At 38.8% G+C, this 27,766-nt stretch overlaps 1 protein-coding gene across 2 annotated transcripts; it reads right to left on the bottom strand.

Moving 5' to 3' along the window:
• Window positions 1–619: 619 nt before the first annotated feature.
• On the bottom strand, window positions 620–27,500 carry LOC104605035 (carbon catabolite repressor protein 4 homolog 1-like). 2 transcript variants are annotated; one of them, XM_088889147.1, is made up of 11 exons: window positions 26,900–27,500; window positions 22,674–23,346; window positions 22,477–22,563; window positions 17,928–18,011; window positions 17,685–17,768; window positions 17,487–17,567; window positions 17,339–17,392; window positions 17,163–17,251; window positions 4,003–4,119; window positions 2,719–2,864; window positions 620–992 (listed from the first exon to the last, which is right to left on the bottom strand). In XM_088889147.1, the coding sequence occupies exons 1-11, from the start codon at window positions 27,025–27,027 to the stop codon at window positions 814–816; spliced, it is 1,722 nt and encodes a 573-aa protein (XP_088745273.1). In that variant the 5' UTR covers window positions 27,028–27,500; the 3' UTR covers window positions 620–813. The 2 variants fall into 2 exon arrangements, with proteins under 2 accessions (XP_088745273.1, XP_088745271.1); XM_088889145.1 differs by having other exon boundaries at window positions 22,674–23,361; window positions 26,900–27,499.
• Between the last annotated feature and the right edge of the window lie 266 nt (window positions 27,501–27,766).

Below are 27,766 nucleotides of genomic sequence, written 5' to 3' on the forward strand. Positions count from 1 at the left end.
GGAACAGAGAAATCAAAGAAAATAATTCTATGAACATCCTGTCCAAAATGAAAGAATGAAATGAACTCAGATTCCCAACCATCCTATAGACCAACAAGATTGACGCCTCGCTCTACTGATTTGCTTTGCTTATAGACTCAACTAGTTCCATGCCCCTAAAACCACGACACCAAATGCCATTTGAACTTTTACCATATGTCATCCATTCCTCGTACTGTAAGGCCCAGCCTGTAAAGATCTAAATCTTTATTGAAAGCGCACGCGCAGAGGCATTGCAGGTTCATTAAATTAACCCGTTTTAATGCAAGACGAGACCCAATTATCAAATCCATCCTCAAGTATCTTTGGAACTCATTTTTGAAACTTTGACTCTTCTATTTACCAGAACACCACCTCATAATAAGTGTTGCAATCTAGACGGTAGCATCAACCCAACCAAAAGTTGAACTTCAAAAGAGTATAAGAATTTGTATTAGTTTCGGGTCCCTCTAGTGATCAAGTCATGTGAATCGTTATGCGTGTGAAGTTGTAGAAGCTAATTGCCTCTTTTTGTTAAGAAAAACAATTAGTTTATTGTAAAGATAAAATGTCAACCCTGATAAATATGAAACTATGAAAGTGAAAATAATAGAATAATTTCCTTATTGTAACACTATAAAATGTGAGTCGTTCCAGACCTTCCACACAGCATACCATCTAAGCCTATAATGGTGGCAAAGAACTTGATCATCTGAAAACTGACCCATCTTCGCCTAAAAATTAACCGCCCTTTACACCCAACTCTAATCACTTACATGTTAGCTTTGGCTCTTTTTACCACAGGAGATGAGGAAGTTCAGCGTCTTTTCTCAACCCAAGGAGGGGCTTCACACGGAACTTTGCCATGAGTGCTATATGGTCCGATGACCACTCTGGTGATGGAAGAGCAGTATGCTTCTTTAAAGATTCCTGATCGAGAAGTTCCAACAGACCTTCAACCATCAACCTGTCCGCTGTTTCCGAATGCCCAAGTATATCAGCAAAATTACAGAAAAGGGATCAATCATAGGGAATATCCAACATGCAAAAATGAAGTTCTCAGGTAAGAGTTCAAGCATATAGAATAAGTAAAACCATGATTTTATTTGGCTTGTAAAGTTTGGGAAACATGAAAAGACATTAAATTTCCCAAGGATGATAAGACAGAAAAATCGTTGAAATGGAATACTTCTAACATTATAGCCCACGTATAAATGTAGCTCAGTATTTCAATAGTTATGCAGTTAAAAGGCAGGATGCTAAACAGAAATGTATACTGTATTTCAGAAAAAGTAAAACGAAAGACAAAAATTATATGATCCATCATTTACAAAATTAAACTCCCAAACCAAAGTCTACCACACTATTGGCTACCAAATCCAAGACAGGATACCACATGGAAACGGAATCCTTCCCTTTTGCGTGTGGCTCTTGAAGTGAAAGAAGTTTGACACTCATGGTGACAAAGGGACGTTCTGACCATCTTGTCTACTCTCGGCGGGGACAAGTTATTACAACCATGTTGCCGTGAACAATGATGCAGATCATAGCATTTGCCACAAGGAATAAAACCCTGGAATTATGGAGGAATTTATTCCCTGTATCTCCATGGTCAAGAGAATTTTTCCAGTCTTATTGGCACCTATACCCATCCGTATATTGTGTTTTTTGCCCATGTAGCACCAACTCCTAATGCAAACAGGAATACAAGATTGAGCACTCATGCACAAATGACTATATGATCAAGGACTCCTGGCAACATCACCTACATCTAGTACATCTGATGTAATGAATGACCAATAATTTGACAAACTACATCTAATCAAATCCAGTTGGATGATACTGAAAACAATATATCACATATTTCTCTGGGAAGTGGGACAACTTAAAGAGATTATCCAGAAAAAAAAAAATGGTCAAGGATCAACTCACTAGATTAAATTTAAACTTGAAACAATCCTTATGCATTTAATAAAGAAGATTAACCTATCCCCAAAACCTGGGAGCTAAGGCATCCCTCCATTTCCCCTTTTTATCCTTTCTCTCAATTGCTCAAAAGCAGTTATGTTCTTAAAACATGCAGGAAGTATAGCTCTTTTGGGTATACATTATACATTATGGCAAACATATTGTCAATTGTTTTAGGAAGAATACTAATAGCAGGCATCACAAGCTAATCAAATCAGCGATACATACGGAGAAATGATGCATAAAAGTTACTGCTAAATAACCAAACAAGGAAACTGAAAAACAATGATGAAAGAGACAAAAATCTCGGTGCCACCATGATGATGGATACAAATACAATATAATTTATGCTGAATACAGTGAGACCCCCCCCCCTAAAAAAAAAAGTTATAACCGAGCTTTTTTAACTTATGGATGTAAGATGGTTGTGTCATAAAGAATTGAAGAATATACACAGGAAGGACATGGAGATCTGTGAAGACTTCGTTTTACAACCCCCTGGCTGTGGATAAGGGATACTCTTTTTCAAAGAATTGTGTGTAGCCCTTACAGGAAAACAGGGGTGTAGTTCATATCTTTTCTCTAAAAGCCCTTTTCAAAGAAAAAATGAATGATGAATATTAAGAGGATGCGAAGGATCAAGTGCAAAAAGTTGGCCAAGTTCCAATAAGGATAAGTCTTAAGGGGAAAGGCTCAAAATGAGAAAACAAAATCATAATAATTGTTTCTTACCTGTGTATAAAATGTAATCTAGAGTCCCCGAGAAATTATCTGTGAAGTTGGTAAACATAGGTTCATTGGTTTCTGGGCTTATACACTCCCTTTGTTGTTTAAAGTCTGGTCCACCACTGCTTGTAAGACATAAAGCAGCATATGCACTTACCTGGAACAGAAACCACTCAGCATTAGAGATTTACGAGGAAAGAAAATTGCAGAACAGTGGAAACTTATAGCATGTGCAATCCAAGGATGTTTGAACCCTACAAACTACTACAATGACATTTAAGCTATATCTCACATTATCTGTAAAATAAAATTCACAAGGGATAAATTGTAACGTTAAAGGCCCTTTGTGTCATCACTACAGCTTATAGTTCCAGAGAAATGCTATCAAATTTAGGCCATGTTTGGGAGTGGTTAAAAACAAGTGCTTATTCAAAATAAGTGCTTATTTGGGCCATTAAGCACTTATTGGTATTAGGGAAATAAGCCTGAAATAAGTGCTTATTTTAAAAATAAGGGCTTATTTTTTAAGCCCAAATTTCCAGCTTTTTTTAAGTGGTTATACAATAAACACTTGTTCAACATTTTTCTACCAAATTTTAAAATAATTGTCCCTAGTTGAATTTTATAAAAGTACTTTTATGAAAGCACTTTACAAAAGCACTATTATAAAAGCACCTCTACAAAAGCACTTTTATAAAAGTACATTTACAAAAGCACTTTTAAGAAAGTACTTTTACGAAAGCACTTTTATGAAAGTACTTTTACGAAAGCAATTTTATGAAAGCACTTTTACAAAAGCACTTTTATGACAAAAGTGCCTTCATAAAAGTACTTTCATAAAAGTGTTTTTAAAAAAGTAATTTAATAAAAGTACTTTCAAAGGGTATGTTTTGAAATTTTGAAAGAAAATGAAGGACAAAATGCTCACAAATGGTTATTTAAGTGCTTATTAGAGAAAAAGACTACCAAACACCCAATATAAAATAAGTTCTTATTTTATAAAATAAGTGCTTATTTTAAAAAATAAGCACTTGAAAAAGTTGGGTGCCAAATGTAAATAAGTGCTTATTCAAATAAGCACTTAGAAATTTTCATTATGAGATAATGAAAGTGCTAACTGCTAAGATGTCTATTTCACATAAAAAAAAAGGATAAATGGCATTAGACTTCAATTATTAGAAAGTTGGACATAATTTTCCATACGACATGATAATTTCAGTGAATCTTCCATTAAGCACAACACACACACACATAGTACATTAGAAATTTCCAATGAAGGAAAACATTGACCTTACCAAAGACATTCTGTGTTGAAGTATAGATGGTTGTAATATGCCAATAGTACGAGATTCCAAATCTGGATGATTAGGATCAACTTTGCCCAAAAGTAGAAGATTATGAGGAGCACTGCAATGCACAAAGACAAAAACTTCATAAAATATTACTTCCAGAAGGAAGACTAGGACATAGTAATTACAAAATATAAAGCTTTGTTTTATGCTTTACAGGCTAAGAAAATGGTAAAGCATATACTTGACTTTCGGGATAGCTCCATACATAAGCAAGAATATAAAATAGGCTGTCAAACTCACTTCAGAAAGAACCTAGAAATGGATTGTAGATTTGTATCAAAATAGAATAATAATCCTTATTAGTGACAAAGACCAAAGAATATTATCAATGGCTATAAAAACCCATGCTCTCTAAAAGATTGAATGAAAGGGGAGAAAATAAGAACATGCAGAGTGCAAACTTCTTCCTCAGAAAGCGTGTTGGTTAGATAATTGTCAGCTTTAGGAACACACCTAAACAGTAGAGGTGAGCACTATTCTGTTAAAACTGAAAAAACCAAACCAAAAAATTTTGGCTTCAATTTTTCTAGTTTCTGGTTAATTCAGTTTAAAAAAATATATATATTTTTTTTTATAATTGAAATAATTTTATTAATCAGCAATAGACAATAGTACAAAGTCCCCAAGGAAAGGCACGAGTTGCAACCTCTCCGGGCTAGTTAAGTACAGATTTCCAAATTAATAACAACTTACAAAGAAGCACAAAAAAGATCTTCCCTAGAAACCCCCTGTTTGGCTAAAGCATCAGCCAAAGAATTAGTAGACCTACTAACCCATTTTACCTCAACTCTCATATTGCTGGTTAACCACTTTACTTTTTTTATGAGATCTTTGTAGCCCCAAATGGTGGTACCCAAGTTTAGGAGCCACCTTGCTACCACCTGAGAGTCCCCTTCAACTAGGAGATGCTCCACCCCAAGCTGGTTGGCGATCTGAATTCCTTGTACTGCAGCAAGGATTTCTGCCCTTGTGGAATCCCCCACTCCCACCAGTCCTAAGAATAGGGAAATTATGTTGCTGTCCTTATTTCTCAGGATACCCCCTATACCTGAAGGCCCGGGGTTGCCTTGGCTGCTTCCATCAAAGTTCAGCTTGATGACACCTTCCAATGGTGGAACCCATTCTGACAGAATTCTATCCTTCTTTGTTGAAGTGTTAGCTATTACTAGCCAATTCCTCCACAAGTCATCAAAGGAGAAGTCATCAAAGATATCCACAGTTTTCAGCCAATGGATTGCTCTTGTTAGGATACAATCCTTCATTTCATCTAACCCTCTTTCCTTCTCTAAGAAAATTCTTGCATTCCTTTCCTCCCAAAGAATCCACAGAGTGGCTGCCCTGACACATTTCCACATGACCTTACCTCTTCTAGTGTGCCAAACAAAGACAGATGGGTTGAATAACAAGCTTAAACCAAAAGGCATAGACCACCTACCTCCAAATAAACAAAGGCTCCACCTCCATATAGCTGTAGCAAAGGAATAGGAGATCAGCAAATGGAAACAGTCCTCATTCTCGGCCTTACACAAGGAACACCAATTTGGGGAAAGACAGAGGGGGTCTCTTTTTCTGTAAGTTTTCCAAAGTATTAATTTTCCCATAGAAGATTTCCCAACAAAATACAACAATTTTTGGGGGAATAGGTCGTGCCCAGACTTCTTTGATAGGGAATCCTTGGGAAATGTGGTTAGAACTGAGGGATTTTACAAAAGAAGAGCAAGTAAAAGTACTTTTTGGAAGAGGAGTCCAAAACCTTTGATCAGAAGAAGTGGGGTCCAAGCAAACGGATTCTAGTAAGTGAATTCGCTCAATAACACAACACGACTCACCATCCCTTAACCCTCTACAAAATCCAAAGTCCCAGTTTAAAGATAAGGGGTTTAACGGGCTTGGGAGAAAAGTTGCAATTGGCCCATGTTTGTGAAGGGAAAGGGAATAGAGCGAGGGGAAACAATCTTTGAGGGGTTGAGTACCCACCCAAATATCCTCCCAGAACAGAATAGCATTACCAGAACAAGCATCATACCTGATGAATCTGAGGAAGCGAGGGAGAATACCATGTACAGCCTTCCAAGGTGTAGTAAGGGTAACTCGACGAGATATCACGGAATCCCAACCATTTCCTACACAACCATGAATGCTTGCCACCACCTCATGCCATAATCTCTCTCTCTCTCTCTCTCTCTCTCTCTCTCTCTCGGGGCCATCTCATAGCCACTTCCCTAGAAGGGCTACATTCTTCATTCTTCAGCACTATGTTCCCTATCCCTAAACCCCCTTCTTCCTTTGGTTTGTTAACTATCTCCCATCTGATCAAGTGATCCTTTTTCACCTCTCCTGGTTCCCATAGAAAGTCCCTCATTCTCTTCTCCAGTTTCTTAGCCTCCCTTGGAGGAATCCTGAACAAGGAAAGGAAGTAGGTTGGAATGTTGGCAAGTGTAAACTTAATTAAAGTCAGCCTATCCCCTATTGAAATGTAATTCTTTTTCCAAGCCACCAAGCACTTATCAAATTTCTCCACAATAGGGGCCCAGAAACTACTTTCTTTAGGGTTGGCTCCTAAGGGTAGCCCTAAGTATGTCAAAGGCCAAGAAGAAATATTGCAACCTAAGCATTCTGCAATGGATTCAATCTCCCTATTCTCCAAGTTTACTCCAGCCACACAACTTTTATCAAAATTTACCTTCAAGTTGGAGACCCTCTCAAAAGTACTTAATAAAATCTTAAGGTTCTCCACTTTGCTCAACTCATTCCCTTCACAAAAAGTAACTATATCATCAACAAACTGAAGGTGAGTTACTGGAATGCCTCTGCTCCCTATTCTCTATCCCTTTATTTGGCCCTCCTCATCTGCTTTGGAGATCATCCTACTAAAGACATCAGCAACAAGTGTAAAGAGGAAAGGGGAGAGTGGATCCCCTTGTCTTAAGCCTCTATTGGCTGGAAAAAAGTCCTTAACCACCCCATTCACCAACATTGAATAACAACAAGAGTTTAAGAATCCTCTTATCCAATTACACCATTTAGCCCCAAATCCATGTCTTCTTGACATCTCCAACAGGAAACTCCAATCCACTAAGTCATAGGCTTTCTCCAAGTCCAATTTGCAAACAAATCCTTTCCTGCCCGATCTCCTTATCTCTTCCACACTCTCGTTTGCAATAAGGATCTGAACTGTAATTTGTCTATCCTGTATAAAGGCTCCTTGTGCTTGGCTAACAAGAGAGGGGAGAACTGCTTTGATCCTCCTAGAGAGCACTTTTGCTAGAATCTTATAGATGCTTGCCACCAGGCTAATTGGCCGAAAATCTTTGGGGTGTCTGGCATCATTCTTTTTGGGAATTAAGGCTATAAAGGTGGCATTGATTCCAAGACTCACAAAATGTTTATCCTCAAATTCTCTAAATACTCCAATTAAGTCTTCTTTGACTATGTCCCAACAGTCCTGATAAAACACCATTGTAAATCCGTCAGGACCCGGTGCCTTAGCCCTATCCATAGAAAAAATAGCTTGTTTAATTTCCTCTTCCTCAATCATTCTTTCCAGCCATCCCTTATCTGTTTGGTTCAATGTTGACCAATTCTCCTCCCCTACTATTAACCGATTCTCTAAGGGTCTTCGAAAGATGGATTTGAAGTGATCCACAATCCTACTGGCAATCTCCTCTTGAGAGGTTATCTCCACACCATCAACCTCAAGCTTTAGTATCAAATTTTTCCTCCTCCCATTAGCCAAAGCATGAAAGAATTTGGTATTCCCATCCCCTTCCTTGATCCACTTATGTCTGGATTTTTGTCTCCAAGAGATCTCCTCCCTCAACAAAGTCTCCTCTAATTCCTTTTTCAATTTCCTCCTCAATTCTTTGCCTTGCTCATCCATCATCCATTGGGATTCTTTTGCATCTAACTCCTCAATCTGAACCAATAATCTAGCTTTTACCTCCTCCACTCTTCCAAATTGATCCTTATTCCATTCTTTTATTTTGGCTCTCAACGTTTTTAATTTTTTGTGGAATCTAACCCCATGCCATTTCACTTCACTCCACCATTCCTTAGCCTTAGGCAAGAAGTCTGGGTGTGTCAGCCACATATTTTCAAACCCGAATGGTCTAGGTCCATTACCAAGAGGTTCTTGTCCTACTTCTATAGGGTAGTGATCAGAGGTTATCCTAGGTAGGGCCTTAGCCACCAAACCTCTCCAGTGGCTCTCCCAATCCTCATTAAATAGGAATCTATCAAGCTTTGAGCAGGTTGGGTTTTCTTGGAAGTTGGACCAAGTGTAGGTAGCCTGTAGTAAAGGAAGCTCTCGTAATTCACAGGAATTTATGAAGTCATTGAACTTCCTCATACTAGTTGTAATGGCCTACCTAGGATTATTTGACTCATTTGTGAATCTTATTGCATTAACCCCCCCCCCCCAAACACCAAGAACCTTCCCACAAACCTTGAATTCCATGAAGCTCCTCTCATAACTCATTCCTCTCTCTGTGATTATTTGGACCATACACATTTGTTAGCACCCAAATAAATCCATCTTCCACCATTCTGAATTTTAGGGATACAGTGAAGTTTCCTATTAGCTCCTCTACTGGTTCTACGAAGTCCTCCCTCCACAAAGTTACTATTCCCCCGAGGCTCCCCACAACGGATCTCCCTGACCAGTTCAGCTAATTTTGTCTCCTGCAACATCACAACATCAGGTCTTTCTCTCCTAAGTAGCTCCTTAATCGATCTCCTTTTTCTGGCACTACCCAAACCCCTTACATTCCAGCTTATTATCTTCATTACCTTTCAAGAATTTAGCCTTCCAATATAGTGTTCCTTCATTTAGAACCCTTCTTTCTTTCCCCTCTGCCACTGAACTCGATATCCCCTTCAATGTCCATTATTAGTCTCTCTACTTCAGACTTTTTCTTCCTTTTCCTACCCTTATTTCCCACTGACTTCCTATTCTGCCCTTTATTTCCTAATTCCTGCCCCAATCTATTGGTTCTTGCCTCTGATTCAGGGTTTTTTGGAGCCACCTCTATCATTTCCTCCTCCTGTTTAAATAGTAGGGCACAAATCTGCTCCCAAATCCATTCTAACTCCTCTTGTTTCCTTTCTAACAACCCAACTCCCTTCTCTGATCGGACTCCATCATTATCAATCACCACTTCCCTGCTACCAGTTGGTTGGTCTGGTTGGGATTCCAGGACATCTATTACAGGCAAAGAACCCAAGTTAGTATCTAAAACCAAATGGATAGGCTTACCTGGAAGTAGCATAGATGGTTGCATGTGGACCGGCTACTAGGTATCAATTCTTGGAGTCAAGACTAGGCCCTTCCCCTTTTCCGGACTCAGTTGTGGAAGCAAACTAGGTACAACCAATACTTCCTCACCCTCTACAATCATAGAAACTTCACTTCTCTTTCCCTCTGCGTGAATCCTAAGGTAAGGCTCCAAGTCTGATTCCTGTCTCTCTGGCCTGATGTCTTGACTAGGCTACACATATGGAATGGACTCGTTTATTGGTCGGGATGCACTCTGCCTTACCTCTTTAAGTGTTCCCAACTCCACCTGTCTTTTGTATAGCATACCCAGTTTGGGAAAGATCTGTTCGCCGCTGCTAAGGCTCACTCTTCTTTGCGTTTTGATATTACCAGAATCTTGTGAATCTGTCTCTAGGAATAACAGTTCAGTGTTTAGGCTACCCTCTTCTAGTATATCTCTTGGTTTTTGGAGGTCGATACTTCCCAAGCTAATGGTTTCTTCCAAATCTGAATCGGAATCAAAAAGTTCTTCATTGCCTGCCAATCTTTCCAAGTAAGAGTCAAAAACCTCACTACTCTTCACACTCCTGGGGTTACGGCATTCATGTTCCTTATGCGGCATCTTCTTCGAGGGTCTAACGAGCTGGAGACCTTCGCTGAATTGTTCGAACGAGAGAAAGGGCTTCAGAAAGACGATGGTATACGGATTTTATTGTCTACCTAAGGAGCCAACCTTGTCACGTGCTCCTTTAAGTTGTCACGCGCCCCCCTCACTCTTGGGTCTTTTAAGCATAGCCCACTTAACTTTTTGGGCCTACTAGACCCAGAATTACAATTTAGAGATGGGTCTGCTGGTTGGACCCCCGTGCATATTCCTGAGGCTACCAATACCTCTGCCCAACCCGATGAATCACCTCCCTCCTCCCGTATTGCACTCGGACCATTCCTCTCCACTAGAGCAAATTGCTTAGGTCCACAAGCAACTGCCTGAGCAAAAGAAACTTCGGTTTTCCCACCGTTGCCTTGTGTAACACGTCTAACACTTCTAATGGTTTCCTGATTTGAGTCTTTTGGCCTGCCTAAAGGTTGTGCTTCCATTCTTGTGAAAACTCCTTGTTTCTCTTTTACAGCCACTTTCAGACTGCCACGTAGCTGCAGCTCCTCCACTTTGTCTTCCTCCTGCCTTGCTTCTCTCCACAGGGTAGCTCCAATGGAGGACAGTAACCACACTAGGAAGAACAAACCCTCCACAGCTACATTCACCTTCCTCGGTATATCTTCTGGTTTTACACCACCTAGTAGAATAGCTGCACTTCACAGGTCTCCCCAAAAAACACCATCAAGGCGAGCTCCACACAACAAAGCAATGGAGTTTGCTGTTTTTTGATTCCAGAGATGGAATGGCAACCCAAGCACTCGAACAATTACATTATCTTCCACTAAGAACACTTTTGAATTTGATGAAAACGACCATTTAAAAACCAACAAGGTTTCCAGATCATCTTGGATACTTAGGGCTCTAACATTTACCTGGTTTTCAAGAGGGTCCAACACTGCCTTAGCAGGGTCGAACGGGGTCACAATAAAGGTGCTTCTTAGCTCCATCTTGCTCTTTAACATTTCTGCAACTTTCCACCAGTCTGTCACCACCCCTCCAGCTTCAACCACTAGCATTCTATCCCATTTTCCTTTTGTCCCCTCTGCTACCAATGAAGGGTCCCTCCTACTATTTGCCATGGCCACAACTTTTTGTTTGTATCCTCTTTTTTACACAAAAACTGGCTTCTGGTTTCTGGTCGTTGTCCCCTTTCATCAACTTTCATATTCTCTTTATTCTCCATTCTCCTTCTATTTAGAAAATTTATTAGTGTCCCAGCAATCCTTCTCCACCCTTGATCATTCTTCCCTTGAGGAAGACAAATCATTTGTTTCCTTCCTTTAGAGAAATATTCAGTTAAAGAAATAAATGCACCTTTTGCATTCCTCTTGTTCTCCAGCACATACCTCCTACCCGATCCTGAGAAATTTTCTTTCTGATATTTCTGCTTCCCTTTAGCAGCTGCATCAGAGACAAACTCTTTCACCCACTCAATCATTTCTGAGCCTTCCACAAGGATCGTGGCTCTCTTCTGTTCTCTTACTTTCAAGCCCATTCTTCCTTTGATCCATATCTCTTTGAAGAGAAACTCTTTGGCCTCTATCCTCAGAGCTGACCTCCATTTTACTTTCTCCACGAAACCTCCCTCCACTTTCTCCACGAAGCCTCCCATACTCCATTTAAAAAAATAATTGGTTAACCAAAAAAACCCAAATTAACAGAATTCTGTTATATAATATATTTATATTTATATATTAATATATAATGCATAATATATTATAATGAAATTCAGTTTCAAAATATGTATTAATAAATTTGGCTTTCACCAACACATAACCGCAAACCGAACTGAAAATTCCAAGGTTATTCCGCTTTTCCTATAATCTGGTTTCGGTTTTCTTTTTTTTTATGAATATTTCAGTTTTCATTTTTTAAATTTCGGTTTTTAAAATTCTGATTTATTCAGTTCAGTTTTTAACCAAATAAATCGAATGTTCACCCAAATTAAATGGTCTTGCAATCCTAGAAGCCAGTGCTTCTGCTTCTAAAGTTGCTAACATGACATAATGTAGAATTCTGATTTATTCAGTTCAGTTTAAAATGATGGGTGCAGGTGCAGCCATGCAGGACATAGCTCTTTTCCAACTTACAAAATTTGGCAGGTGGCCTTTCCTTCAAAGGTTGCCTTCCTGGGGTGGACAATCGAGTTCCTTCACGGGTTCTTGACATGAAACCTCCCTTTACCCTTCTATACCCCGATAAAGAATTATTTATTATTCCCCTTAAAACCTTTGGTTGCACTTGCTTTGTTCAGATTCTTAGACCTCATCGTTCCAAATTTGATCCTAAGGCCTCCAAATGCATTTTTCTCGGTTATGCGCAAACTCAAAAGGGTTATTGCTACTATGAACCTACTTCTGAGAGGAGATTTGTCTCGATGGATGTTACTTTCTTTGAGGAGGTACCCTATTACCCTAGGGTTTCTCCTCAGGGGGAGGTTAGTGAGAGTGAGGTTAACTCATCAGAAGTTCCATTGAGTGGGGTTAATGAGAGTGGGGTAAACTCATCAAAAGTTCCTTTACCTGTTCCATTGAGTGATGAGGGATGTAATGGGGAGGGTTGTCAGAGGTGTCAGGATTTGAGAGTCTATCACAGGTGGTGGAGGCAAGTTGATTTCGGTCATCAGCAGTCCAGGCCGGCCCCAGTTCCTTCTACGTACCCAGATCCAGGTACCACAGTCCCTTTATCAGATCCAAGTCCCCTTGAGATACCTTCCACTGTTGCTACTTTACCTTCATTAGATGACCTTGACCTCCCCATTGCAGTCCGTAAAGGCAAACGGTGTTGCACCACATTCACAGATCACTGCATTTCCCAGTTTCTGTCCTATGATCACCTGTCCCCCTCTTACAGGTCCTTTCTCACATCCATTGCTGATATTCCTATTCCCAGAACAATGCAGGAAGCCTTGTTAGTTCCTGAGTGGAAAGATGCAATGAAGGTTGAAATGGATGCCCTTCTAAGGAATAATACTTGGGAGCTAGTTGACCAGCCTAAAGGAAAGAAACCGATTGGATGTAGATGGGTATTTACTGTGAAACATAATGCTGATGGTTCCATTGAAAAGTATAAGGCCCGATTAGTTGCGAAGGGATTTACTCAGACTTATGGTATAGACTACTTGGAGACATTTGCTCCAGTAGCAAAGATGACCACTATTCGAGTTCTGTTATCCCTTGCAGCCAATTATTCTTGGCCCTTGTTTCAGATGGATGTTAAAAATGCCTTCCTCAATGAAGACTTACAGGAAGAAGTCTACATGCAGTTACCTCCTGGATTTTATGATGCAGAGACAGGTAAGAAGCTTTGCCGGTTGAATAAAGCCTTGTATGGACTAAAGAAGTCCCCTAGAGCTTGGTTTGATAGATTCAGACAAGCAATTGAAAAATTCGGCTATGTACAGGCCCAGATAGACCATACATTGTTCATTAAAAGAGTGAACTCTTCCTTGACTTTGTTTGTTGTATATGTGGATGATACTATAGTGACAGGGAATGATAACAGTGAGATTGAGTCTCTTAAACAACTCCTTCATAAGGAGTTTGAGGTGAAAGATCTGGGAGAGCTACGATACTTCTTGGGTATTGAGGTTGCTAGATCTAAACATGGGATTTTTATTTCTCAAAGGAAGTATGTTCTAGATCTATTAGCAGAAACTGGAAAGTTGGGTGTTAAGCCTGCAGATACACCTATTGAACAGAATCACAAGATCAATGCAGAGGGTGGAGAACCTCTTGAAGACAAAGCTATGTTCCAATGATTGGTTGAAAAACTCCTATATCTTTGTCTCACACGACCGGACATCAGTTATGCAGTCAACGTTGTCAGTCAATATATGCACTCTCCTAGAACTACTCACCTCCTTGCAGTTGAGAGAATATTAGCATACTTGAAGAGATGTCCAGGTAGAGGTATATTATTCAAGAATAATGATCACATGAAGATAGAAGTCTATACAGATGCTAGGGCTGGGAGTGTTGATGACAGAAGGTCTACCTCTGGAGATTGTGCCTTTGTAGGAGGTAACCTTGTCTCCTGGAGGAGTAAGAAACAAAGTGTTGTTTCTTGTTCTAGTGCTGAAGCTGAATATAGATCTATGGCTAATGGTGTGGCTGAAATCCTATGGCTGAAGTCATTATTTAAGGAGTTGGGTATTTCTTATGAGAAGCCATTAATGTTGTATTGTGATAATCAGGTTGCTATTAATATAGCTCATAATCCGGTACAGCATGACAGAACTAAGCATATCGAAGTCGATCGACATTTTGTCAGAGAAAGGGTTTCGTCTCAAGAAGTGCATCTCCCGTATATCACCTCCAGCATGCAGCTCGCAAATCTTCTCACCAAGGTTGTTCCAAGGAAGAAATTAGAGGCATATGCAAGTTGGGAATGACAAATATCTATTCCCAACTTGAGGGGGAGTGTAGAGAACACTGATGTGGACCCCACTGCTGTGGTCCCCACTGTGTTCGTATGGCAGCATAGCATGTGTTTTTTTGTTAGTTGTGTCAATGTTAGTTGGTAGTTATTTCAGTTTGTTGTTACAGCTTGTTATTTCAGCTTTTTTATTAGTTTATTTGCCATATAAGCAATAAGGGCAATTCAGCGCTTTTACAATTAGTCAACAAATATAAATATTAAGAGTGGGTCGGCAGATCACTATGATTGACCCTCTCTCTCTTTTCTAAAACCCTTCGTGTGCTTCTTCTTTTCTCCCTCTCTTCTTCTTCTTTTCTTCTGAAATCTTTCTTTTTGCTTTCGAATTCAAGACTGGTAGTCTTGATCGACTACTATTTCTATGTCCTTAACCAGCCATCTGAATTTTCTCCTTTCATTGTTGTAGTTCCATAAACCAGCATTGTCTTCTTGCAGCCACCCTACCACCACCTCTGAATCCCCTTCAATTGCAAGCCTTCTAATGTTCATATACTTTGCTCTTTGGGCACCTCCCAAGACTGCAAAGATAATCATTGTTACTATTTGTGGTTTGCAATCTGATAAACACTTGTCTTCTGTTTGTGATTTTCTTTCTTATCATGGTATACAATGCCATACTTCTTGTTCTTATATCCTACAACAGAACAGTGTAGCAGAATGGAAAAACTGACACCTCTTGGAATTTACCAAGGCTCCCCTCCTTCAAATTCCAGTTCCAAAAACATATTAGAGATATTTTGTTTTTACCGCATGCTTCCTAATCAATAGGATGCCCTCTTCTATTCTTGATGATAATGATCCTTACAATGTTCTTGACTTCTTGTTCTGTTTCCAAATGGTCATCTTTTTTTCTCTTACTCCTCACACATTTGGTTGTGTTTGCTTTGTTCATCAATTTGATTCTAAAATCAACAAATTTGATCCCCAACTGTGAAATGTGTCTTTCTTTGTTATTCTAAGACTCAAAAGGGTATAAATGTATAACCCTATTACACAAAGTCATTACATCTCTACTGATATGACTTCCGTTGAGTACACTTCTTATTTTTCTCCTTCTCCTAGTGCTTCTAATATCCCTCTTCCTGTCTATTTTACCTCTTAAGCCACCCATCACTCAAATCTACACTTGACAAACTCCAACTCAAGATCCACCATCAACTACTGAGATGTTTGATAGTTCTGGAGCTTCTTTAAACCTTTACCTTCCCCATCACCTTGAGAAAGGGGGTAAGCATTCTTCTAGGCATCCTATTAGTAATTTTGTTTCTTACTCCTCTTTATCTCCTTTTGTCCAATTTTTTATCATAGCTTGTCTGTCATTTCTATCCCCAAGTCTGTATAGGAGGCCCGGTCCGACTCTGGTTAGAGGACAGCTCTGGAAGAGGAAATACCGGCCCTACATCTTAATGATACTTGGGCATTAGTATATTTTCTCCTTGGTAAGAAACTTGTCAGATGTCGGTTGGTGTACACTATTATGTATTTACCTAATGGCTCTATCGAGAGATTTAAGGCTCAACTTGTTAAAAAGGTCTTTACTTAAACTTACAGAGTTGATTTTATTGATACTTTTTCTCCAGTCGCTAAGATCTCATCAATTAGAATTAGATCGCGCCTCTCCATGGGATGTTGTAAGAAATTACAATTCTAAATCAGTTTCTGAATTAATAAAATTTCTATAACTCATCATTAAAAAAAAAAAAGATCTCATCAATTAGAATTGTGCTGTTTCCTGCTTCTTTTCACTGGCCACTTTATTAGTTGGATGTAAAGAATGGATTCTTACATGGTGAATACATGAGGATGTGTATATGGAGCAAACTGGGGCTATATAATATATACTCTCCAGCTAGAGGGGGAGGTTTAATGGAATGGTCAGCTGCAGTATTTTCTTAGTATTCTCTCTTTGTCATGCTTATCCCTCTCCCATAGATCTTTTTTCTCCTATTTAAATTATGTGAGACAGGGTTAGTTAAGTTATTTATGTAATAATTTTCTTTTATGTTACAACTTTTATGAGGAAAATCTGGAAGTTCATGTACAATTTACTAATGGGGGCTATTATTGTAATTTGCCTCTTCTAATCAAGGGTGAATGGTGAATGTAAATATGTGTTGGCCCATTGGGAGACTAACCATTTCTCTCCAACCGGCAGCTAGGTTTTCCTCTCTAAAACTGTGCTGCTCTATCTTTCCTCTCTTTTCTGTTTTATACTATTAATTTCTGCTCACAGCTACAATCGGCACAATTAGAAAATGAAAGGAGAAGAAATGTAGCCCAACGACCAATACAAAAGATCCTAAAACCCAAAGAAAAAAGGCAAGCATATACAGTAAAAAGAGGGATGTAGAAGAAAAGGAAAATAAGCACCAGCTAAAAAAATAGCTTGGTATGGACCATGGATGAATCATAATACAAATCAGACCTCCTTACACTGACCCTTAGCCAAGGTATCAGCTAAAGAGTTAGCCAACCCCAAAATCAATCTGAGTGAGTTGCTTGCTCTGGGAAACAAATGTTTTGAGTACTATTTTTACTCTGCATACAATAACTTTATGCACATTTGTTTCTTATTACCCAACATTCTGCTTCAAAAAGCATGATTAATGATAGTTTGAAATTCCATTTGTTTGAGGCTTTGAGCAGTTCATTTCATTAGCACTATAAGAAGCTCTAAAGAACCACCAAAGCAAGCAGATAAATTTTAAGGTTACTTTTTCATATTCACAACTAGCAGCAAAAGACTAACCTTCCAGGAAGAGAGTTCAAATCCCCACAAATCAGTACAGGTATATCTATTTTGGCTATTTTCTCTAATCCTTGGATAAGAGTTGCAACCTAGGGAACCAGAGATACAGCACAGTTAATTTACACATTAAAGAAATTAAAAGATAAATTAAGAAATTGAAAAACAATAACCAATACCTGCCACAGTTTGACATCTGTGAGCTTAGCATTGGCATGTATATGAGTATTTGCCTGATGATACAAGTATAACCATGTCAGCTGTCTAATAGAACATTTGCAACTCAGAAATTGCAGTGGAAGTCTGACTGTCTGAAACCACATGTACCACACAAATTCTAGAATGCAGGGCATCAGAAACAGTGTCATTTCCCTTCAGTTCAAATATTACAACAAGAGCAACATTATCCTACAAAAGCAAATACCATACGGGTTACAAAAATCACCAAACATTTTGAAGCACACAATGACAACACTGAAATTTGAATTACCAAGAAGAAAATTAATAGACAGAAGAAAGAAATACCTTTGCAAATCGAAAATGATCTTCAGTTCTCATACTCGGATTAAGTTCTTTTATCACTGAGTGTGCATATGCACCATATTCAAGCTACCAAAAAAACAATTTATCCATCAAACTGTGAAAACTGTTTACATCAGAATCTTGGTGAAATAAATATTGGTTTATTTACATCATAATGCCAGAAACCATCAAGCAATGCATGCTATTTACATCATAATCAAGGTGAAATAAATGTTACTATGTTACCTCATATCTTTTAATCTCTTTAAATCGATCACGGCGGAAAAATGTTGCACATCCATCAGTTATAGATCCATTACGAGTATAAAGCTGTAAGAAGTGCAATTGAACCATGTAAAAAGAAATGACAAGGTAAGTAATCTTGTCAGGTTCTTTAACTGTTTTTATTCAGGTTAATAATAGGATCATTTACTAAAACACCCCCTATAGTTTCATGGATTTACATAAATCAACTCTATATTTTTTATTTTGCTAAAATACACCCTAATGCCCTATATTTTGCAACATATTTACTTAATTGACCTTTCACTAAGAAGTGTTTGTAGTTTGTTTGCCATCTGAAAATAGCAACATGATCAACCAAACTGAGCGGAAAACCCATGATTGTTAATTATAAAATCACACCTAGAACTTCATCCTACAGAAAAATAAAATTGACCAAATAGAGTGGTTGCCAGTGTGCTAATAGGGGAGAAAATGTTATTTTTATTTTTGTTTTCTTTTGATTGAATTTATTCAAATGAACATTAGGGTCAAAAATGTCATTCTCCACTGTCATCTAATGGAAGGTCAATCAAGTAAACGATTGCAAACTATAGGGGGTGTATAAAGTAAAATGAAAACTATAGGGTAGATTTCAGTAAATCCATGAAACATGATTTTAAGAAGCCACATAGACCAGCATCCAACATAAGGATATTCTAGAAATACAGATGTGTGCATGTGCAGACTTTGTAGCAGATGGGCACACCATGACAACTAACCACAAAAATATACAAAATTTCATTGTGAAGAAAAGCTTAGCTGCTGATGTTTAAAAACTAGCATACAAAAAACAAAGAATGTGTGGCAAAAGTGCTTTCTTTAAGGATTAAAAAGGTCCTTCCATCTCTCATTACTCAAACCCAAGGTGCTTTTGTCCAAGATAGGCAAATTATAGATCAGATCCTTATAGCAAATGAATGTGTGGAGGAAATGAGGAGATCCGGCAATCAAGGTTTTATTTGTAAGCTGGACATTGAGAAGGCCTATGACTCAATGGATTAGGATTTTCTATTAGAAGTTCTAAGGAAATGTGGATTTGGGGATAGATGGTGTAGGTGGGTGAGCGGATGCATAACATCTTGCCAATTTTCAGTTCTAGTTAATGGAGGGGTCAATGACTTCTTCCCAGCATGTAGAGGGCTCAGGCAAGGAGATCCTCTTTCCCCCTTTTTGTTCACACTTGTGGTAGATGTGCTCAGTAGAATGATTTCTAAAACAGATAGGGAAGGGCTAATAAGAGGTTGGAGGATAGGCAGAAATAATGTCACGGTGACTCATCTTCAGTTTGTTGATGATATCATCACCTTTTGTGAAGGGGGAGACTTATGGAGAGTGAGAAACCTAAAAGATCTTATTAAATTCTTTGAGTCTGCTTCAAACCTATCGATTAACTTAGACAAAAGTTGTGTGGTGGGAATCAATTTGGAAAATTGGGAGGTAGAGGCTATAGCAGGTTCTCTAGAGTGTTCCATGTCTGATTGGTTTTTAACCTACTTGGGCCTTCCGTTAAGAGCTAACCCAAAAGAAAATCAGTTATGGTATCCAATTGTGGAAAAGTTTGAAAAGAGGCTGGCTGCTTGGAAAAAATGTTACATTTCGATAGGGGGTAGAGTGACCTTGATTAGGGCGACACTTGCTAGTCTTCCGGTTTATTTTCTTTTTGTATTCAAGATACCCTCAAGGGAAGCCAAGAAGCTAGAAAAGGTGATGAGGGATTTCTTGTGGGAGCTAGGGGAAGAGAAGAAGGATCACTTGATTAGGTGGGAGATAGTCAACAGGAGTAAGGAAGAAGGGGGATTAGGATTGGGAAATCTAGTTCTTAAGAATGAAGCCTTACTAGGGAAGTGGCTTTGGAGATGGCCGTTAGAGAGAGAGAGGTTGTGGCACAAGGTGGTGAATAATATTCATGGCTGTTTGTAGAACAGTTGGGATGTCGGGGTATCTCGACGGGCGACTCTTGCAACACCCTAGAAGGCCATTCATGGAATTCTACCCCATTTTCTCAATCTGGTCAGGTATGATGTTAATTCTGGACAAAATGTTCTTTTTTGGGAAGACATTTAGGTGGGCAACCAACCTCCTAAAGACCTTTTTCCCTCTCTTTACTCTCTTTCCCTTTATAAGGAAGAGTAGGTTTCCAGTTTTATTTCCTACTCAGATTCTTCTATGGCCCTAAACTGGGATTTTGGTTTCCGTAGAGGGTTACGTGATGATGAAAGTGCTTGTGTTTCAGGTTTATTGTCTTCACTTGAGTCTATTTGTTTAGATCCCCTCAAACCTGACACAAGAATTTGGACCCCTAACTCGAAAGGTTTGTTCATTTGCTCCTCTTTCTTCAAGTCCCTTTATTCCACTTTTGCACCTCAGAATTTCCCAGTTAAAGAATTTTGGACTAGGCCCATTCCCCCAAAGATTGTTGTTTTTTGTTGGGAAGTTTATTATGGCAAGATTAACACCTTTGAAAACCTACAAAAGAGAAGACCAAATTGGTGCTTATCTCCTAATTGGTGTGTTCTTTGTAAATCTCAAAATGAGGACTGTCACCACTTACTGATCTCTTGTTCCTTTGCTACAGCTTTATGGAATTGGATTCTTACGTTGTTTAAGTGTAGGTGGAACCTACCATCTGATACTAGTTTGTTGTTTAGTCCGTATTTTTGAATGGCACACAAAGAGAGGGAGAATTATGTGGAAGTGCATAAGAGCAGCTTTGTTGTGGACAGTTTGGGAAGAAAGGAACACCAGAATCTTTTGTGAAAAAATAAAGGAGCTTCTTGGAAGTTAAAGAATGTATTTTGACAAGGGCAATTCAGTGGCTGAAAACTCTAAAGATCTTTGATGCATACTCTTTTGATGACCTATGGAGAAGCTGGTTAGCAGTGGCTAATACTTCTACCAGGAAGGACAAACATGGGGTTGAATGGATGCCACCAGGTGAGGAGTTTATCAAGCTGAACTTTGATGGAAGTAGCTGAGGAAATCCAGGACCTTCAGGCATAGGAGGAGTGCTGAGAAACAAAGATGGTAACGTGATATCTTTGTACTCAGGTCTTGCGGGTGTGGGAGACTCTTTAAGGGCCAAATTACTTGCTGTTGTACAAGGAATCCAGCTTGCAAATCAGCTAGGCATAGAGCATCTAATTATTGAAGGGGAATCCCAGGTGATAGTGGGTTGGCTGAAGGATCCAGACACTATGATTTGGGGTTTTAGAGATCTTCTCAAAAAGGTTAAATGGTTAACAAGGAATATGACAATCAGAGTTCAGTGGGTAGGCTGATCAGCAAACTCATTGGCTGATTCACTTGCAAAACAAGGGGTTTTCTGGGATACTTTATTTTGGGCTTCAGTGTAAATTCTTTTGTACTTACAATTCTGTAATTATCTTTGAAGGAAAGGTCGCATCTCGTGCCTTTCCACGGGTTGCATGTAACTCTTATTTGCTGGTCTAATAAAATTTCACTCATTTATCAAAAAAAAAAATGTATTTAACCACTAAAAAAGAAAATTAGATATAGTATATATAAAAGATTATATTGGTGAGAGAGCATAATCAACAACTGTACACATGGAACACTAGCGCTCTTCAAAAGGGAAAAAAAAATAGAAGTAGGGGTTTGGATGAAGAAATGGCCCATCTCTGCCAATGGCCCATCTCTGCCAAATGGGTTGTTCAAGTCATTGAGACTGTTTCTTACATGGAAGCCCAAGCTAATAACAAGCATTTTACTAAAAGAAAGAGCTTCCCATCATTATACATAAAGCATAGATTTGAGAGGCCTAGAGAGCCGTACAACAAATGAAGGGAATTTCTAAAATAACTTCAAGTTAGTGGAGACCCATAAGCCCATTAACAGATACACCAAGTAAGAATTCTCTGTGCAGAATTATCCAAAATAAGAACATAAAAGCCATTACTGATTACCCAATGTTGGTAAAAGCTATCTGGGGTCTTGGGACAGTAGACTGGATAAGGATCTAATCCTTTGGACTTTTTTTGCACAAATTGATCACTCTCAGACTTGAAACCATGGTCTAATGCTTGTCAGCCCAGATTTTACCATTCAACCATGCAACGGCCCCTTTATGGAAGATAAGAATCAAATTTAATAAACAATTGGCACTTTGTGAAACCAATTGTTTTGGCTTATAGATAAACAAACACAACGTTTACTTCCCATTTATTTAATTTTTACCAACTGGCTATAAATCAGGTTAGTATACCCCATTAAATCCCATACCTTTTTAAATTCTTAATATATCATGCATGAGGGAACATCTTGGAGAGGGCCACAAATAGACCTTTGAATAAGCAGGCAAGAAAACCTCTTCTAACAGATTGGAAAAGAACACTCTCACCCTGTTGTAATTTTTTGTTCTAACTCTAATAAAATATTATCTCATTGATCAAAAAAAACAGATTGCACAAATACTTGATCAGGAACAAAAACAAAGAAGACATCCTAAAGCAAAAACACCAACCACACACAGCTATATTTGTCTAAAATTTACCTGATCCTTCTTTTTCTTGTAAATAACCGAGTACCCACGTTTTTTCAGCTCAGGTTCAAAGAAATTCATAAAATGATCACTTTGCACCTGTTCAGCTCACATCGAAGATATATTAGTTAAGAAAGACCAGGGTGTAATGCACCAAAAGGTCCCTATGCGGGATTTGTTAGACAGGCAGATAGTGGGGGAGAAATTACCTCCTGAAGACAAAGAATATCTGCTTCATATCCAACAATCTCACGTAGCAGATTTTCTCGGCGGTATTCCCAAGTAAGAGCCCATCTAGGGCAATAACCATGCAGTTCCGTATTGACATAAAAATCGGAAAGTATATTGTAGGATAGCACACTAAAAGTTCCAGCAATAGAAGACTTGGGTTCCAAACTTAAATATTTAAATTCCTCCGGAGATCTAATTTCAATCATGAAGCGAGGACGTGGAATAGGAGCAACAATTACAGGATCGGTCAAAATGATATTTACTGGAGACAAAGGATTTCCTCTTTTATCTACAGCTGCACATTCCAGCCTCAGAATGTAGCCATGATCAGCCATTGAGGGTACATATCCCTTTGAAGAACCCACATTAATCCATGTCTGACCATCTTGGTCCACCACATCATCAAAGCCTGACCAAGGTGACAAGGAGCGGCTACTTTTACCCATAGAAGCCTGACCATCTTTATTGGAAGTCTTACTTGTAGTGAAAGCCTCCTGAAAATGGCATGCATGGTGGTTCTTCCATGAATCAAGGAAACACTTCTTAGAGCAGTAGTAACTCTCTTTAACTGGTGCATTTGACATTATGCAACACATGCACTGGAAAGCTGCTGACTCAGAAGGGTGCATGCAACAAGGAAACTCCCCATCACTGTGATAGCGATACCTGCTTAGATGTCATTTATAAAATTGCGCAAAAGATACAATGAAGATAAGATGATCTATACCCAACTGATCAATAAGCAGCATGTTTTCCTACACAATATTATTTCCAGAACAAATGGATTAAGCTAACAGAATAATAAAAAGCTAATCCACCATTTTTCCCAGATATGAGAAGACAGCTTATAGATATGAGAATTTACATGGAAGGTTTAAGTGCACTACATGAATAAAGAAGCCATTTGTATTACACACACACGCAAAAGATGATAAAGAAACCATAGTTTAAGTATCCAGCCAGGTAAGCTAGCTGTTAGTATATTAGGAAAAGAAACCCATAGATTGTATTAAACAGTAAAAACGTATTTTCTATATAGTCAAAAGAAGCAATACCATGCAAGCAGTGTTTTAAAAGCGCAAGGCACAAAAAAGGCGCAGAGGTCAATTTGCGCCTGAGGTGCAAGGCGAGGTGGGCGCCTTTTTGAAGCAAGGCGCAAAAATACAAAAAAAAATGCTAAAAATAAAAAAAATTGCCAGAAAATTCAAAAAATATTAAACATAATATTAATAAAAAATATAAACTTAAATTTTAAAATAAATGTTTTAAAAAACCTATTATCTAAAATTAAAATACATAATAAACATAAGATGTAAAGCATATTCAAATGAGAATTTAAAAATAAAATCAAACATATAAAACATTTTCAAGCATGTAAAACCTCTAATCTCTTTTTTCACTCAATTGCATTATTTCAAATGTAAAACATATTACATTCCTGATTATACGAGCCGCCTTTGTGCAATGCCCCTCAAGACAAGCCCAAACAAGTCCATGTTAGGTGTTAAATTCTTAGTTCTCACACAAAAAATAATGGATTTATAATTTTAATTGCTTTTTAAGAAAATATTTTATTAGGATGAATGAATGAACAACATTAGCAAATAGCCCAGACGCTATGTTCAAAAAAAGCAAAAAAAAACGTCAAATTTTCAAAAGGCGCACGCTTGGGCTGAGGCACAAGGCGCACGCCTAGGCGCACCAAGCGTGTGCCTTTTGAAAGGGCTGTGCTCCTAGGACCTAGGCAAGGCACATACCCTAAAATGTGCCTCGCCTGTGCGCCTAGGCACGCCTTTTAAATCACTGCATGCAAGTGAGAAAGTTTCTCAAAGGTGAAAGTAGAAAAAGTTCATTTCATTGACAACCACTAGGCAACCTCATATAAAAGCTAAATCTTGTTACAATTTTCTTTAAGGTAATGCTTAACCTGCCTTGCTTTTTTCTTTTACTATTTACATTACATTGTCAACAAGAGATCCCTAATACAACTTTACCCTATTGACTCCTTTAGTCAAGGTGTCTACCAAGCAATTTGCAAATCTATGGATCCACCTGAACCTTGCTCCAATTTCCCTTGCTAGCACTCTTATTTCCTTCATAATATTCCAATATTGCCACAAACCGTAAGTGTTGCCCTTTAACCAGGACAACCACTCTAGAACCACCTTTATCTCTCCCTCAAAAAGCCCCAATTCCCTTGCATTTGTACCCAAAACAACAATCCTCTCTTCACCCCTTGCTTAGCTAGTGCATCAGCTATACATTAACACTCCGCTTGACCCACCCTATCCTTACTTCCATATCTCTAGTTAGCCACCTGAATTTCTTCCCATCATTATTATAAATCCACATTTTCATTCCCTCATCCTGTAACCAGTTGATCACCAGTCTTGAGTCCCCCTCGACACTTAGCTTGCTGATGCTCATTGTTTTCACCCTTTGTATGCCTTCCATTACAGCCATGACTTCTGCTCCCAATGAATCTCCTTACCCAGCCGGCCCAAAATCACCTTATACAGTTTGGACAATATGTTTCTACAACCAACCTTCCCAAACATAGTCCTTGCAGTATTGCAAGCACCTCTGCCCTAGTGGAGTTTCTAATAAATAGGTTTTGAATATATGGCCAAGTTGAAGCCATGACAATCCCTAATAATCCATCCTTTCCTGAAAGTCCAGGGCTTCCCATGCTGCAGATATCAAAACTAAATTTAACTTGATGAACAACAGTTGGGGACCATTGCCATGAGGCTATTATCCTTGTAGATTATCGGTTATGCCAGCCTAGTGATGGATACCCATTCTAACTTGGGCTTGAGCTAGAAGTTCTAATTCCTAAGAAACTAAGACATCCTATTGCATATTTAACCCTGAGTACATACTGCTAATCTTCCCAGTAGCATAAAAACTCAAGCATCCAGGTTGACAATAAAGGTTGGACTAGAGAATTAAATTTTGACAGACTGTTAATTGTAGGTGACTCTAAACTGATAATAGGGTGGTTGAAAGAACCAGAAACAGTAATACGGAAACACAAGGAATATGTGAAAAGATTCAAATGGCTGGTTAGATACATGACAATATCTGTCCAATGGGAAAGGCAATCAGCCAATTTGCAAAATGGGGGGGGGGGGGGGGGGTGCATAAGTCTGAACTATTTTGGGCTCAGTTGTAATTCTGTTTCTGGATGGAGCTGCATCTCACGCCTCTGTTGGATGTATGTGCTAATTCAAAGCAAAAGGAAATTCTTTTAAAAGAAAATTAATGAAAAAACACTACAACTACATAAAAAATGCAAACCTCAATTTTAACCCTGTTTGTCACTCCACTGTATTAAGGGCCACATTGCATTTCCAAAGTAGAAGAAGACAAACAAGCAAGCAAAAACAAATTATGCAAGGGGACCGAGACACATAGTGAAGTGCTAGGTCGAGCCACTCCCGTAGCCCATTCACTCCGTGCTCCTTATATCGGGGGATCCAACAGTTATTGTGCAGCTGCAGTTCACCAGAACTTGGAATTGCAGATTCGCTTGATCACCCAATTCAGACTTATTGAAGTATCCAGTCTTAAATCATTACCATCATACCCAATGATGATGAGATAATATGTTCAGCTACTGCCATACTGGTAACTGAAAAAAAAAAAAAAAAAAAAGTGTAATAAATTCCTTTGTTTACCGTGGCAGCGGTGCCAACTAAATGGTTCAAACCCTAAACTTCTAAAAATTCAAAGTTCAGATAAGATGGGCAACCCTTAAGTCATGTTAAGCCTATTTCTCGGCCAATTAAGCAAGTCTATCAAAGTTTCCAATTTGGGGGTCACTGCTTGGTGTAATAGTAAAGTCTCGGGACGACAAACGTGGGAACGAGGGCTTGAGTCTGAGAGTGACCAATTTGTGCAAAGGATGCCAACGACTGGATCTGTCTCCAGTCCATTTGGTTCTTTTTTTACCTTCTTCATCTCATTAAGTGATTCTTGTTTCTTGAATCTTGACTACTACGATTGTCGCATGATCATTTTAAACATATAAAGCATTACATTTCAACACACAATGAAAAACAAAAAAAAAAACAACTAAGATGAAGGAATGGAGAACCAAATTAATACCCTAAATGAACTTTAACTCTTCTTGGGAAAGAAAAAATGTTGGAAATAAAGTGAGAAACTATCAAACAGTGGAAAGAACATGAAAGAGACTAACCAGTTGAAGATCACTGAGTGGTCCGGGAGTTTAGCAGAACCAGAACGGCTCGGGAATACTTGAGGTTTGATCTCGACACCAACGACGGGGGTACTAGAAGGAAGACTAACTCTCAGTTCACATTGCATATTTTCAGATTCTTCGAAGTCCACTTGAACGAAACAAATTTGCACGATGAAAGAACCATATTCATCAAATCCTCCAGAGAAGGAGTAAAAAGAAATGGAAGAACCAACCAAGAAGCAGGACGGACGAAAACTAAAGAGAAAACGGAGAACCAAAAAGAATCGAAACAAGAACAGATGAATGACAAGAGATAGAACAAACAAATCGATTTCGAGAGACCTTTCTAGGGTTTTGCAGCTCTTCTTCGTCTGCTCCTTATTGCTGCGTCTCGTCGATTTCCAAGGGCCAAGAACAAGAGTGGGGTTTCTTCAATTTTCTCAAGATTCTTGGCACTCCCGGTTTGATGTGCTTTTTTAGTTCAATGCTCATGCTGGGTTGGAACTTGGGAACTTGGAACTTGGGACTTGGGGAGATGTCAAGAGTCAAGACAGTTTAAAATAGGAAAATTTCTTGTCTAAATGAGGCACTGAGTAGCAAAATCTGTGTAACTTTTGCGCGGGACTAAAAACCTTTACACCATTGGGTCGCTCTCACAGATGATTGGCACGTGATGATCCCATTGGGTCCCGCATCATACAGCATCCAGTGGTCCCACCTGGAGCCAAGAATCAACTTAGCCGTCCGATAACTTTTATACTTCTCGAAGATCCCAAAGGACGGGAACGTGATTTGTCTAAATGAGCCATAGTGCATTCACTGGATTCTTACTTATATCCTAATTACGGCTGTGGGGGTGGGGCT

The sequence above is a fragment of the Nelumbo nucifera genome, chromosome 5 (genome assembly GCF_055504915.1).
Source record: "Nelumbo nucifera cultivar China Antique chromosome 5, China Antique-T2T, whole genome shotgun sequence".
In the NCBI taxonomy this organism is placed as follows: Eukaryota; Viridiplantae; Streptophyta; class Magnoliopsida; order Proteales; family Nelumbonaceae; genus Nelumbo; species Nelumbo nucifera.

Excerpts from the sequence above, each read along its gene's own strand:
- LOC104605035 (XM_088889145.1), bottom strand. The coding sequence starts at position 27,027 with ATGCAATGTGAACTGAGAGTTAGTCTTCCTTCTAGTACCCCCGTCGTT. Across the intron at positions 22,564-22,673 it reads ATATTCTTTGTCTTCAGGAG|GTGCAAAGTGATCATTTTAT; the intron begins GTAATTTCTCCC and ends TGAGCTGAACAG. Across the intron at positions 18,012-22,476 it reads ACAAGAAAAAGAAGGATCAG|CTTTATACTCGTAATGGATC; the intron begins GTAAATTTTAGA and ends CACTTCTTACAG.